This window comes from Vidua macroura, chromosome 12 (genome assembly GCF_024509145.1).
Source record: "Vidua macroura isolate BioBank_ID:100142 chromosome 12, ASM2450914v1, whole genome shotgun sequence".
NCBI lineage: Eukaryota > Metazoa > Chordata > Aves > Passeriformes > Viduidae > Vidua > Vidua macroura.
The window spans coordinates 22,489,099-22,502,813 of record NC_071582.1 but is presented as its reverse complement, the minus strand read 5'-3'; the positions used below and the strand labels follow the sequence as shown (position 1 = coordinate 22,502,813).

General features: G+C 47.5%; 2 protein-coding genes across 4 annotated transcripts; one reads left to right on the top strand and one right to left on the bottom strand.

Moving 5' to 3' along the window:
• Positions 1–619: 619 nt before the first annotated feature.
• LOC128813145 (acrosin-like) lies at positions 620–7,703 on the top strand. Its single transcript, XM_053987926.1, is given in 5 exon segments — positions 620–740; positions 3,547–3,651; positions 6,712–6,848; positions 7,209–7,298; positions 7,300–7,703. Coding segments are annotated over 5 exon segments (750 nt in total). The 3' UTR covers positions 7,597–7,703.
• A 696-nt stretch (positions 7,704–8,399) lies between these two features.
• Positions 8,400–12,765, bottom strand: NAA20 (N-alpha-acetyltransferase 20, NatB catalytic subunit). 3 transcript variants are annotated; one of them, XM_053988747.1, is made up of 6 exons: positions 12,555–12,757; positions 12,382–12,406; positions 12,203–12,293; positions 11,117–11,252; positions 10,018–10,163; positions 8,400–8,721 (listed from the first exon to the last, which is right to left on the bottom strand). In XM_053988747.1, exons 1-6 carry the CDS (start codon positions 12,605–12,607, stop codon positions 8,636–8,638), a joined length of 537 nt encoding a protein of 178 aa, XP_053844722.1. In that variant the 5' UTR covers positions 12,608–12,757; the 3' UTR covers positions 8,400–8,635. The 3 variants fall into 3 exon arrangements, with proteins under 3 accessions (XP_053844722.1, XP_053844724.1, XP_053844723.1); XM_053988749.1 differs by lacking the exon at positions 10,018–10,163 and having other exon boundaries at positions 12,555–12,765; XM_053988748.1 differs by lacking the exons at positions 12,203–12,293; positions 12,382–12,406; positions 12,555–12,757 and adding an exon at positions 11,788–12,166.
• Positions 12,766–13,715: the final 950 nt, after the last annotated feature.

Below are 13,715 nucleotides of genomic sequence, written 5' to 3'. Positions count from 1 at the left end.
CAGGGATGGGGCGCTCTGCCATGGATTTAATCCGCCCGCATCTGAAAGAAAGCGAGGACAAAAGTCAAATGGCTGCAGGATAACTTAACAGCTCCGGACACCTTACATTAATCTAGGAATACCATCTAGAGTCCAACTACACCCCGCGTTACAAATTTCAAGTCCCCGGGACTTGTCCTATTACAGCAGGCAATGCAGCAGGGCAGAACAGCTTCGGGACAAATAGGTGCTTACACCCGTGACACAGGACAGGACGTGACAAACGAGGGGACGCTAAAGACAAACAACGCATTATGCTAATAAGATTGTGACAGAAGGATGATAGAAATCTTCCTGGCAAGAAGAATAATGGCAAGGACCGAGAGGATGCCAAAAGAGTTGCCTGATGCTATGGCAACGATGGATGGCGGAGGCTCTAGGGAGCAAAAGAAAAGACTAACACAGTGACCTGTTAGAAGAACTGTTGGTCACGATCGAGATGACCGTGAGACAATGCTACATTTAGAATGCTCTCTGTATCCCTAATCTTATAAGCGCCAGGATGTTACAACTCACGGCTGGAAAGGATGGATGGATGGTGATACTGCTGGGAGCAAGGCCTCAAAAGTCATCTGACTCGATGCTTCTGAATTGCGACTCGGAGACGTGGCAGAGCCCGCCGGGAAAAGAACAAACTGTATCGGCATCGTGCCGAGAAGCACGAGAGTTCGAGAACCTAGAGATGCTGGCTGATGCTTGCGGTAAGGCCCTCGAGGGGAAAGGGCAGATACCTGATCCGAGGCACCCCAACGACACGCTAGGAAACACAGTACATGGCACAACACAACACAGACCGGAACTGTTCTGCACTGCACACCCTACAGCTGCAATCAAAAGTAGGGCCTCTCCCTTGAGCTGTCCTAAAAGCCCCTTAGAGGACATCCCTTTACCCTCTGCTAATTTTTAAATCTGTCCCAGGAATTTCCAACCCACTAGTTTCCTATCACCCCGTATCCAGGCCGTGGCCCCCGACTTATCTTTTGCACGACCGGTGATGTGAATCCACGTTGGACCTAAAATGAGTCTGCCTCGGAAGGCCCTGTGATCGCCTGTTAGCCTCTTAGTCAGCTACAATAAAGAACAGGAAAATCAATGTATGAGTTTAGCATTATGTGGGCCAAATCCCAGCAAGTCGGCGACTTATCCTCTCCTGAGCGTGCCTGGGTCCTCAAGTCTCCAGCTTCATCCTGAGTCCAAGGCTATAGCTGTTATTATGAGTGGCACCTGGGTTAGAGAGAGGCAAAGTTACATGGCATTTCTGCGAGTGCAGTGGATGAGCTTGCATGCTGTACAACACGGTGAATGCCTCTGCTACGCTCATGAAAAGCCTTGGGGGGCCCTCAAATAGACGCTATTTCTCACCCTGCTGCCTTCAAAACCCCCTGACAATAACTGCTAACCAGGTACCCTGCTGACCCTCCCTCTCCTAGCCACAATCCTCAACTCATCTGAAGCCTCAATCTCAAACATCATCTTTGACAAAGGGCAGATCCCTTCTGTGACATGATGAATCTGCTGAAAAAGTGCTGTACCTGATGCAACCGGGAATTACAGGAATTGTGCTCCTCCTAAAAAAAAACAAAAAAACAAAAAACAAAAAAAAAAAAACAAAACCAAAAAAAAAACCAAAAAAAAAAAAAAGAAAAAAAAACCAAAACAAAAAAAAAAAAAAAAACAAACAAACAAAAAACCCCCCACAACAACAAGAACAAAAGCAGAAATTACAAAAGCACCTTACCACCCCTGAATGCATAACCCAAAATCATGAACTTAAATACTCCCTCTGTTCAATGTTGTTTTCTTCATAGTATCTTCAAAGTCTGTTGCTTTAGATGCCCAAAAGTACCTGCTAAAAACAAGCTGAGATAAACTGAAAGAGGCTCTTCACTAAAATGAGAGGAGAGCTCTTATCCCAGCAGATTCCAGAGAGGGAATGAAGCCCCTTGGCAGAGGCTGGGGTTAATATACCCCTGATTGGGCCCGCCTCTCGTTCCCATAACACCCGGGAAAAGGGAGGGGGCAAATCCCACCAGGTATAAAAGCCCTCAGAGCAGTAGCAGCTGTTTGCCTCCTTAGATTTGAATTCAAGGGGAGTAAAGGGCTTGATATAGGAGAAAACTCTTCAGGGAAATCACAGCGCTTTCTTTTTTGCTACAACTACTTGGAGCAAAAGGGCAGAAAACTGGTAAGAAATAAAACTTTGTGTTTAGGCAGCATAGCTAGATAAATCGGGTAATTTGCTGTTACCGTATATAATTATTCCTTAGTGACTACTAAGTAGCATTCCACATGTGACTAAGTAGGGTGGAGAAGAATACTAATGATATGAATAGTCTAAGTCTCCTTGGGACCTCTAATTAGGACTATCTACATTATAAATAAAAGTAAGAAAAATAATACGCTCCTGGCCAGTGTTAGGGTTAAGTGCAGACCTGGCTTGCCCTTCTCCGAGATATTTAGTCCTAGGGTACAGATAGAAGTACCCTGAAATGTAGTTTTAAACCCTTAAAATGCTGAAAAGGGGAGAGCATCGTTCAAGTGAACCCCTTAAAATGAGGAAATGGGGCAGTTGCCTCCAGTGAAACTGATACAATGGCAAATAAATAGCTTAATTTAATACCCTAAAAATATTGGGAAAAGAGGGGTTTTCCTCACTTTAAATCTCTCCAGTGATGAAAAAAGAGGGATTTTTCCCTCAATCCAAACCCTTAAGAAGGAGGGACAGCTGGGCTTTCCCCTCAATTTAAGCCTTAGGACAACAAAAAGGAAGGCTTTTCCCTCCATTTAAACCCCTTTTCTCCTAATAACCCTCTCTCTTTTCTGGGAGTGCTGTGGAAGGTTGGGGGGCTCTAGGGAGGGACTGACACAATGAAAGGGGAAAGTTGAAAGCTCTCCCCTGGAACCCCACATGTTGCCTGGCCTGCTCAGGTGCTGCCCCTTGGCAAGAGGGCTCTTCCCTCAGCATTTTCTCAAAGTGATGCTCCGTGCTCAGGTGGATCCGGCTGCTCCCCAGTCCCTGCTGGATGTTCCAACCGTAGTTCCTGGAGGGACATTTGGGATACCCTTGTTAGCCCCTCTGGACTAGCATCTCTCTGTGCAGGTGTGCCCAGGTAACCCTCTGAAAGCAGCTGGTCACACGGGAGGCTGCTACACCTTGGAGTGGGGGGTGAGGCAAAGAAAGATCCTGTGGGGAGTTCCCTAGCCTACACAGCCCTTCAACTGCCCCTTAAACAATGGGGTGCCAGACTTTCCTTTCCAAGGAAATTAACAGTCTTTCATCTCTGTGTACCCGTGGACAAAACTGGGATTCCGCCTCCAAAATTGCAGACAGCAATTTCTCACAGACCGAAGCTGCCAACACCAAGAACTCTTGCTGCCCTTGGAGTGCCACACGCCCACTGCAAACAGACATCGACACACAGCAGGGGTGAGTTTGGTTTTACAGGGAAAAGAGCTGTCATTCATGTCCAGGGGCCTATGGCCCGAGTGACCTTCTGCCTCCTGCAGTTCAGAACAGCGCAGGATTTCTCCTGGAAATGCCCCCACTGAGAACTCAGGCTGTCCTGGCAGTGCCAAGCACCTCCTGCAAGCTGGCATCAGGAAACTCGGGGGGTGAGTTTTTCTGTGCAGAATTTCTCCCAGACCAAAGCTGAGAGCATCTAACCCTAACCACAATAACTTAGCTGGGTCTAAAACTTACAACCTTCAGACCTGCAGCATGGGACCCAACCCACTGTGCCACCACTGGCCTCTTTCTAAAGCATTCCACTGCAGTCCTAAAACTTTGCCTTTTCAGAAGGTGTTTCCTCTGACCCTGACCACAATCTTCAAAATATGCTAAAGAATCCTAAAATAGCTTTGAAAAAGCCCCAACAATACCCTAAAAAATCCCAGAAAAGTCCTAGAAAGCCTTCAAAAATCCCCTAAATATCTTTAAAAGTCCTGGAAAAAGCCTCAAAAAACATGCTCTGAACTCTACCTCTTGCTCTCTAGCCCACAGATGTCATCCCTACCTTTTTGCAGTGGATCTTGTTGCCCTCTGAGGGTTCTGTCATTGTTCTGCTGTAAGGGTTGCTGTCTTGTGCTGCTGTTGGGGAAAAAGGCTGTTGTTAGGGGGGCTGCTTAGGCTGAGGTTAGGGCTGGGGTGAGGGGTGGTGCACCTCTACCCTAACTTGCCTCCTAAGCTGTACCCTGTAGCCCTGATCTTCACTGCGCTGTCCAGCCCTCAAGCCCTCGTCCTTTACCCCTCCACCCCTCCCTCTGCCCCCCAGCCCTCAGGCTCCGTGTGTCACCCTCGAGCCCCCCCTTTTCCCCTCAAGCCCCCTCTCAGCTGCCCCTCAGCTCCTGTGCGTCACCCTTAATCCCTCTCCTTTGCCCCTCAGCCCCCAGCTTCTCTGTGTCATGCTCCAGCTGCCCCTGCCCCCGTCAGCATCTCTCTGTCCCCCACTGTCCCCTCTCCCTGTGCCTCCCTCAGCTCCCAGCCTCTGTCACCCTCAAGCACCCACAGTGCCCCTCAAGCTGCCCCTCAGCCTCCATGTGTCGTGCCATGAAAAGACCCTAAAAAACCCTAAAAATTCCCTAAAGAACTCCTATTCTTCAAAATGTCCCAAAACCCCGACAAAAATCTAAAAATAGCCTCAGAATACCCTTAAAATACACCAAAAATATTCTACTTAAAAAAAAAACCTAAAACACCCCTAAAAACCCCCAAAGAACCTTTAAAAAATCCCCAAATATACCTTAAATAGTCCTAAAAGAGCTCTAAAAATACCCCAAAATCCTTAAAATGTTCTGATAAGACCCTAAAAAAACCTAAAAATTCCCTCAAAACACCTAAAAATACCCTAGCCCTAAAAAAGTCCTCCACATACCCTCAATAGTCCTAAAAAAGCCCCAAGAACACCCAAAAATCCCCTAAAAATTCCATTAAGTACTAAGAAAGCCCTTAAAAATACCCTAACAATATATTTTGAAAGCCCTCAAAAAGCCCCAAAAGTATCCAAAACATTCCCAGAGAATTCCTAAAAAACTCCTGCAAAAAACTCCTTTTAAAGCCCTGAAAAAAAAACCTAGAAAACTACTCAGCCCCCCAACCCCTACCTGTCACTCTCTAGCCCACAAACATCATTGCTACCTTTTTAGTAGGGTCACTGTCTGCAGCTGCTGGGAGAGTTCTGGGGCTGTCGCAGCATTAGGGTTGCTGCCTTGTGCTGCAGCTGGGGAAAAGTGGTGTCCTAGGAGTCCTGTTTGACAGTTGGGGTGAGGGCTGGTGCACCTGTAGCCTAACCCTACCTGGTACCCTGTATCCTGTCCTTTGTACCCCTAACTCTCAGTGTGGGCTCTCCACCTGTCAAGCCCCCCGCTTTGCCCCTCAGTCCGCAATGTCTGTGTGTCACCCCAAGCCCTCCAACATTGTCCCTTGGCCCCCTAAACTCCACCGTGCACTCTCCACCTGGTTAGGGGTTGTTTTTAGGGTGAGGTTAGGGGTGATGTGAAGGCTGGTTCACCTGTCACCCTCAAGCAGCCCCCATTTTGCCCCTCAAGGCACCCAGTCCCCCTCAGCCTCTTCTTGTCACCCTCAAGGTCCCTAGAGTAGCCTCTCAGGATCTCTGTGACACCCTGGAGCCCCTCAGTTGCTCCTAAAGCCCCGTTCTGCTTCTCAGCAGCCCCCGTCCTCTTTGTTACCCTCCAGCCCCCTCCCCTCAGCCTGCCGCCCCTTGTGACACCCTGCAGCCCACAGACGTTTTCCCTGCCTGTCTTATTTGGGTGTTGTCTTGCTGCGAGAGCTGCACTGTCCTCCAAGCGTTCAGCTCCCACCAGCTGCTGCAGGGGAGTAATAGATGGGCAGTGGGTGGAGTAATGGATGGAGCAGGGAGCTGGTGGGGAGGGGTGAAGGGTGGAGTGAGGGATGGAGCATGGGCGGGCTGGAAAATAGAGGGGACTAGGAGTGGAGAGGGGGACACAGCAGTAGGGGGCCGAGGTGAGGAGGTAAGGGTTAAGAGGAAGCACCCCATAACTCAAAGACCAACGAGAACTCTGAGTGACCCGGGAGTGCCAAACACCTTTGGCAAACTCATGTAAGGAAAGTGGGGTGGTGAGTTTTGTAACCGTGGTAATTAGCCCCTAAGACTAAAGTGTACACGAAGAACAAAGACCCAAGGACAAAGGATAGGTAAGCATTTGTTGGGACGGGGCGGATAAAGGGGGGGATGAATGTGTGCGAATGAGAGGCGGGCTGGTTACCCGAGACCTGCTAAGCGAGAGCGGCAGTCTCCCATGCTGCGTTTCCGTCTTTTTCGCGAGAAAAGCGGCCAGTAAAGAGACAAAGCGAGTGATAAAAAGAGTGAGAGAATCCCCCCCCCCCGGGGAAACCGGAACTGGGTCTCAGGGAAAGAGTGGGACCCCTTGGGGGGTTGGGGAATAAAAGGTAATTAATTGGAAAAAAAAAAAAAAAAGGTAAAAAGAGGGTTTTCTTGGCATAATCTATTGGGGAAAAATAAAAGGTAAAATGTGTGGGAGGGGCCCCTAAAAATTCTGCTGGATTGAGAAAAGAATTAAGATAAGAATGCTCAAGAACATCCAGGATTAAACCTGCTGGGTTGATGGATTAATATTCCAAGAGCATCCAGGGGTAATTCAAACCTGCTGGGTTGAGGGAATTAACATTTCAAGAGTATCCAGGGTCGCCCGAGGCCAAGGTCCACCTCATGGACATGGAGCTCTGCAACAGCAGCCGGTGGTATGCAGGGGCCATCCACCCCTGCAACCTGTGTGCTGGGTACCCACGCGGCAGTATTGTCACCTGCCAGGTAGAAGTGTGTGATGAGTCTCTCAGCCCCTGGCACCGCAGGGACCCCCTCGTCCCCCACACACAGCCCAGTCTGTCCCCAGTCCGCCTCTCCCCTCCCCACCTGCGGGTCCCTGTCCTATGTCCCCTTGTCCCCAAAGCCTGTTCCTGCCCACAAAGCCCATCCAGTGCCCTCAGCAGGCCCAAAGTGCAGATGTGACCCTGGAACATTTGTCCTCCACACATCTGGGACCCATGTGCAGAGATGGGAGAGCCCCCAACCTGTGCTGGGAATGCGGACCTGGCAGGGACTGGGAGAGAGGAGCCAGCCCGGGGCTGACAGCAGCCCCCCACAGTCCCTGAGCCATCTCTCCTGGCACAGGGGGACAGCGGGAGTCCCCTCATCTGCAGGGACAATGAAGCTGACTACTACTGGCTCGTTGGATTGAACAGCTGGGGAAAAGGCTGTGACAGCCAGGCACCCTGGGATCTACACCTCCACTCAGCACTTCTACAACTGGATCCTGCTCCAGATGGGCCTGAGCCCAGCAGAAAGAGCTGGTCCAGCACCGGAGCCAGTCGTCACCTCGGCCCCTGAGCAGCCTCTGAAACTAGTGGAACATATCAGCTTGACCCCTGAGTACAGCCAGAGACCAGCAGTGACATCCTTGGGCACATCACTGCCCATGGCATTCCCCCACCAGATCCTGGTACAATTCCAGAATCAGTTGCAGGAGTTCCTGCAGTTTTGGAAGGACAAAAAAGCCTGAGCAGCAGCAGGATCCAGGGCTACAGTGGATCACGGCAGTTACTGCTGGTAGCCTTGGGGCCAGAGGCTTCTCTGTCCTGCCCACGCTGCTGCGCTGTGGCCACAGCGATGCTGACCTGACCGAGGTGTTGAAGTAAAGCTTCTATGTTCACCATTAACCGTGTTTTCAGCCCTGCTCAGAGCCCACAGGCTCACAGAGTCCCTGCTCTGTCTTTCCATCTGCTGTGCTGTTCACATTCATTCTTCAGCCTGGTATTTTAAATCTGTGATTTTGAAACCTGTTTTTCTTTGGTATTTTGGCATTTGGTTTTCTATTATTTTGAAACTAGGGTTCAAAACCAGGGTTTTGAACAAAAATACAACTAGGGTTGTATTTTGGAACCCAGTTTTTTGTAGGGGGAGTTTTTGGTATTTGTGTAGGCTGGGTATTTGGTATTTTTGTACCTGAGCTTCTAGTATTTTTGTAACCTGGTTTTTTTTTTTTTTTTTTTTTTTGTGGTGGGTTTTTTTGGTTTGGTTTTTTTTTGTGGGTTTTTTTTTTTGTTTGTTTTTTTTTTGTTTGTTTGTTTGTTTTGGTTTTTTTTTTTTTTTTTGGGGGGGGGTTTGGTTTTTTTTTTTTTGGCAACCTGTGATTGGCAGGGTTTTGGGGCATCCTAGTTGAGTGTCCTGGCTTCATTTGCCTTCTTCCACCACAATTAAGCCGGCATGGGAACTGTTAAATCACAGACTATACAATGAGATGCTTCCTGAAACAGAAATAAATTCCAGCTGCAGCAAAAAAAAAAAAAACAGGAAAAGACCATAGAGGAGGTAATGCCATTTTAATAGTCTCCAAATCTCCAACATGTGAAAGGAAAAATAATAGAGTAAGTGTGGCAGCATACAGCCATTACCAATATAAGCAGTCAGCTTCTCAACATTGCTTTTTAGTATTTTATGGGAAAAACATTTGGCCTAAAACTTCTTATCCATAAGTTGTTGGGGGTTATAGGAGATGGAACCTGACCCTTAGTAAATTGCATGAGAACCACAGCTTAAAGTTACTCGATGTCTTCTGGTCTCACAGGATGAGGCAGAGGTATAACTGATTTCTTCTCTGTATCTCTGGAAAGAGCTTTTCTCATATCTATAGCAACAGGAAGAAATGTTATAATAGTAATGCAGTCATTGTACAAAGCCATATCAGGTGAATTCTCTATTAAAATAATTTTTAATCAAGAAAATTTCCTGGAATCATAAGACTACCTCAAGTTGGAAGAGACCCATAAGGATGCAACTCCCTGCTCCACACAGTACTACCTAAAATTATACCGTATGATTAGGAGCATTGTGCAGATATTCCTTGAACTCTGATGGGCTTGGTGTCATGACCCTTTCCCTGGAGAGACCATTGCAATTACCAACCATGCTCTCGGTGAAGAGCCTTCTAACGTCCAGTCTGAACATTCCCTGACACAGCTTTGCTCCATCTTCTCAGGTCCTGTCACTGGAGGGAGGAGATCAACACCCCTCTCTGCTGTCCTTGGAAGTTATAGACTGTGACAAGGACACACATCAGCTTTCTTTTCTCCAAGTGGCACAAACTCATGGACATCAGCTGCTTCTCCTAAATCTTGCTCTTGAGACCTCTCACCATCTTGGTTGCTCTCCTCAGGACATATTGCTGTCCTTAATGTTGCTCAATGGCAATGATAGCAACTGATATAAAACACTGCATGAAACTCAGCCAAATGGAAAGGAAATGACAAGCTAAAGAGACAAATATATGACTTAAGTCACATGCAGCAATGGTAGGTGTCTATTTGAGCCTTTGCATTTCACAGTGCTCCTACATATCAAATAAACAGTGCAAAAACAGAAACGATACACAGCCTGGCCATGTAACCCTTTGGGAGGATAATTTTAAAAAGGACCTAGAAAAAGGAAGCACCCGGTAGTTCACTTTTGTTAACATAATTAACATTAACATACTTGAATTTCCATGTTCCTTCCCTTTTAAATTGAAAATGTTACCTAATTCTTTGCCGTTGCTGAATGCTGACAATTGTTAATTTATAGGTAGACATCTCAGAAAAACAAAGTTTCAAGTCCCTGTTATGGGATGAAAGGAAGAAAGCACTGACATTCCTTCTCATTTATTCTTGTTCTGCAGTTGATTTTGCCAGAGATGCCACAAAATGTGTAAATGGCAAGACTAAGTTTTGTAACTGATGTAATCTTAAGTAGGAAAAGTTACAAAAATACAAAAGATACAAAAATCCCATTAATAAGCAACTATCTGAAATTGTTTCATATAATTGTTTCAAATTGTTTCAAGTTTTTTATGTTTCATATAAAAAAATACTAATAGTCTTACAAACAAGCCCAGGAACCCTCAACATGAGAATAGTTCCATTCAATGTGAGACCAAACAAGAACTTACCATAAGCATCTTCATCTGGCTCCCCACTGCTAGCTGAGTAGTACTCTAAGACTGTTCGGTACACACTGTAGCCTAGTTGCTTATACATATTTACAGCAACCTGATTTGATACTCTCACAAAGAGATCGACAAAAAATCCACCCTTTCTTTAGCAGGGGAGGAAAACAAACAAACAAACAAAACCACATTAAGGAATGGCAGGTAAATGTATTTCTAAGTAACAACCCATAAATTGTAATGAAACCAAAGCAAATCCAATGTAGTATACTAATTAAACATCTTTCCCAATGTAATAACAGATACGCTCCTTTACCAAGGGAAAAATCAATTACAGACAAGGATTTAATTTTGTTTTTGTCACATGGCCATTCTATACCAGTCGGTGGGTTCAGAAATTTCATCACAAAGAACAAGAGAAGTTAAATGCCCCATAGGCCTAAATACAATTTAAAAAGTATCCACATTTTAGATGGCTTGGATTAGGAGGAGTGGAATCAGTCACAAAATTCAGTTGCCTAACAGGAGATGACAGACCCTTAATTTCACAAGGCAAATTTTTCAAAACATAATACTACTTTCTAGTCTTATCAACCATAGTGGGGTTGCCCTACCAGAATTCAGTTAAGGACATTTCCCAGTGGGTTCATGTGACACTAAATTAAATTTTCTCAGGTATGAGTAACCAAGCACAGGATGGCAAGTAAACTAAGATACTCTTTGCAGTACAAAATTTGTTCAGGATTGTGCCTGAGGGCATTGCACAAAGCCCACAGTTACTGAACAAGTATGTTGGAGGCCCTACAGGAAACAGTGCTGATGTTTCACAAAGCTCTTTTCCTGTCAAGAAATGTTCTTTTATACAGTATCTCTACTGGAATTCAGGCTGTGCCCTCCTCACTCTGGCTTTCAGAGAAACCCTGAGATTTTAAACTGCTAAGCAACTTTCATAACTCTTTCTCTCCAACTATGAGGAATTTCAGAAAATCAGAACACCATGTAAAGCAAAATACTGCCACGTAAAACAGGGACAGGTTTCTGTAGAAATACTACTTTTAAATGTTACTTTAAAAGATAAATTTAAGATAGACATACTACTCACTTTTCTGAAATTTCTTCCAGTAGCTCCATCAGTTTAGCAGCCAAACCCAGCCGTCGAAATTCTGGTGCAACAGAGAGAGCAGTAACGTGTCCATGCCATTCTTCCCTAGCCACAGAGCCTTCGGCTTTGCCCATGACTGTGAACATACAGAGCATCAGTGCAGCAGCACCTTTGGAGTAATGCACTGCCTGCAGCCAGACAACTTCACAAGAGGAAACACCAAACAAGTTTGCAAATTCTTTGCTTGAGATGACTTCTAAATGCAAATTTTAAGTAATTCTCACAAGTCTCACTGAACCAAAATTTACATTCTGACTGAAATAAAGGAGGAATAGAGGGCTAGAAACCCAAAACTACCATCCCAGTAACTATTTGAGACTTTTGGAGATTATGGGGGAATAGAGCTTGGGCAGCTTTGCCAGTCTGGCAATAGAAAGCTAAGGTCCTGCAAACACAATGTGTTTAAGGAAAAAAAAAAAAGAATGGAAGTGGGGATGGTGTTTTGGGGGGGCTTTTTTTTAGTTTCTCTCCTTTCTACACTGGGCCAATCCAGTGTTAGTTTATTAATGAACATTCACACTTCCACCCTGCGCTTTTATAGATATCATAGTCACTGCTAATAAGCAACAAGTGTGGTGGGTACAGAGAAATGTTCTATACAGCACACATACTTTCTCCTGGCAGTTCTCTTTGGCATGATTTCTGAAAAACACAAATATTCCACAGCAAATTAGCAAATGACATCCAGGCCCAGAGCTTTCCCTTACAGGGCAACGCAAAATGCAAGCCCACCACTTTTACTGACTGTGTGTGGGGACTTAATTTCAGATTACAGAAATACCCAATCACTAAATACGCGTGGATGTTACCAGAGCCAAGGCTCCTCGTTGCGCTAGGAACATCAAACTGGAAGCTACGGCCATGAGTCCTACATAATACCCTAAAACATTTAAGAAACGGGAAGACGCAACGCAAGGTTCCTCTTCCATGCTGGACATTTGGTAAACGCGAAGAAAAGCTCCCGCGTTATAATCCCCGAAATAGGCAACGAAGGGAGACGTTACCGCCGGAACACCCGGCACTCACTGTAACCCATCAGCTCCCCGCCGGGCGCCTCGGCGACGATAAAATACTCGGGCCAGTGGGCGAGGTACTGCAAGTAGAAGGGAATCCCGTACTGGGCGATCAGTTAAGGAGCAACTGCGGCCGCCACGGCTGCGCCGCCCGCGCCCGACGCCGCGCCCCTGCCCCGGTGGGAAGGATACGGTCTCGGTCAGCGGGTCCAGATTGCTGTGGGGGAAGAGAGTGCGGCGCTCAGCATGGGCCCGGGCCCGGGCCCGGGCCCGGCCGGCCGGCCGGCGGGGCGCCGCGACAACCCCGCGGCGTGGGGAAGCGCGCAGGGGCTCGGGGGCAGGAAAAGGGGACAGCCGGCGCTCACATGTTGTTGAATCGGAAGAGGTCGTCGCAGGTGAAGGCGCGGAGCGTTGTCATGATGATGGCGATCACGACGCTGACGTTAAGCGTGGCAGTGATGACGGTGCCCCGGAAACACTCGCGGGCCCAAGGGCCACTTTCGCCGCGGGAAGGCGGCAGACGGCGCGCCCGCCCCCTACACAGCCCTGCCCCGCCCGCGGAGCCGGCCCGCCCCGGCCCGCGCCTGAGGCCGCCGCAGCGGGCCGTGCCGAGAAGGGGCAGGGCCGCGTAGGGGGCACGGCCGGCACTGCTGAGCCGGCCCGCAGTGGCGTGCGGCGCGGTGGGGCAGGGCCCAGCGGGGCCGCAGTAGCGGGAATGCTCTGAGCTTGTCCAGCTCCACCCCGAGCACTCACAGGTTACACGTAACACGACGTGACCGTAATATGCGAGACTACCATACGCAGAAAAAACAATTCTGCACCTGGAAAGATGTCGCCGGACGAGGTCGGACACACACTGGAACTGCCGTGCCCAGCACATGCTCGCCTCATGTGGAATGAATCCCACAGCTGCTCTCAGCACCAAAATATCACTGATGCTGAATACCCCTCTGATGACACTGCACTGATTTAAGCACCTCACTCGTCCCACTCTGCAGTCTTTCCACCTTACTCTCTCAGACCATTGACCCTTCAACTTTGCTTTCAGAGGGCTGCGAGTCAGAATCCATCCTCAAGAAGAACAACATCTATTTAACTGGGATGCTGCTGCCATCAGCAGTAGGTGCCTCTTCATGATTTGCAAAAACAAAGGGCTGGAGGTCATGCCAGCCAACATGGACCTCTTCCACAAAAATACTGTCCTCAGTAGTGGACTATACTCCACTCACCTGTTGCACAGCATCTCCGGTGGCACCCAAAAAACCAAAGAAACAAGATGTCCATGAGCATAAGCAAACGCCCATAAGCATTCACCTACTCCACATGGCCTGCTGTGCCATTCCTCTAACTTCCATTCAAATGCTGAGCTATTTCTGAAGTTACCACTGCAAGGGACCCAGATCACTGTGGTTATTCTGAAGGAAGGTTTGCCCAAAAGCTGGAGGCTATACTGTGGGTTTGATTTTTGTCCTTGAAAATTCTGCATGAGATGCAGTAAATGGAGTTTGGGTACATGTTTTGGGATG

What these genes read in the sequence shown, in the direction of transcription:
- NAA20 (XM_053988747.1), bottom strand. Translation starts at nt 12,607, where the DNA reads ATGACAACGCTCCGCGCCTTCACCTGCGACGACCTCTTCCGATTCAAC. An exon ending in TGGACCCGCTGACCGAGACC is followed by an intron (nt 12,294 to 12,381) that starts GTATCCTTCCCA and finishes CTGATCGCCCAG; the next exon opens with TACGGGATTCCCTTCTACTT. An exon ending in CTGGAAGAAATTTCAGAAAA is followed by an intron (nt 10,164 to 11,116) that starts GTGAGTAGTATG and finishes CCCCTGCTAAAG; the next exon opens with AAAGGGTGGATTTTTTGTCG.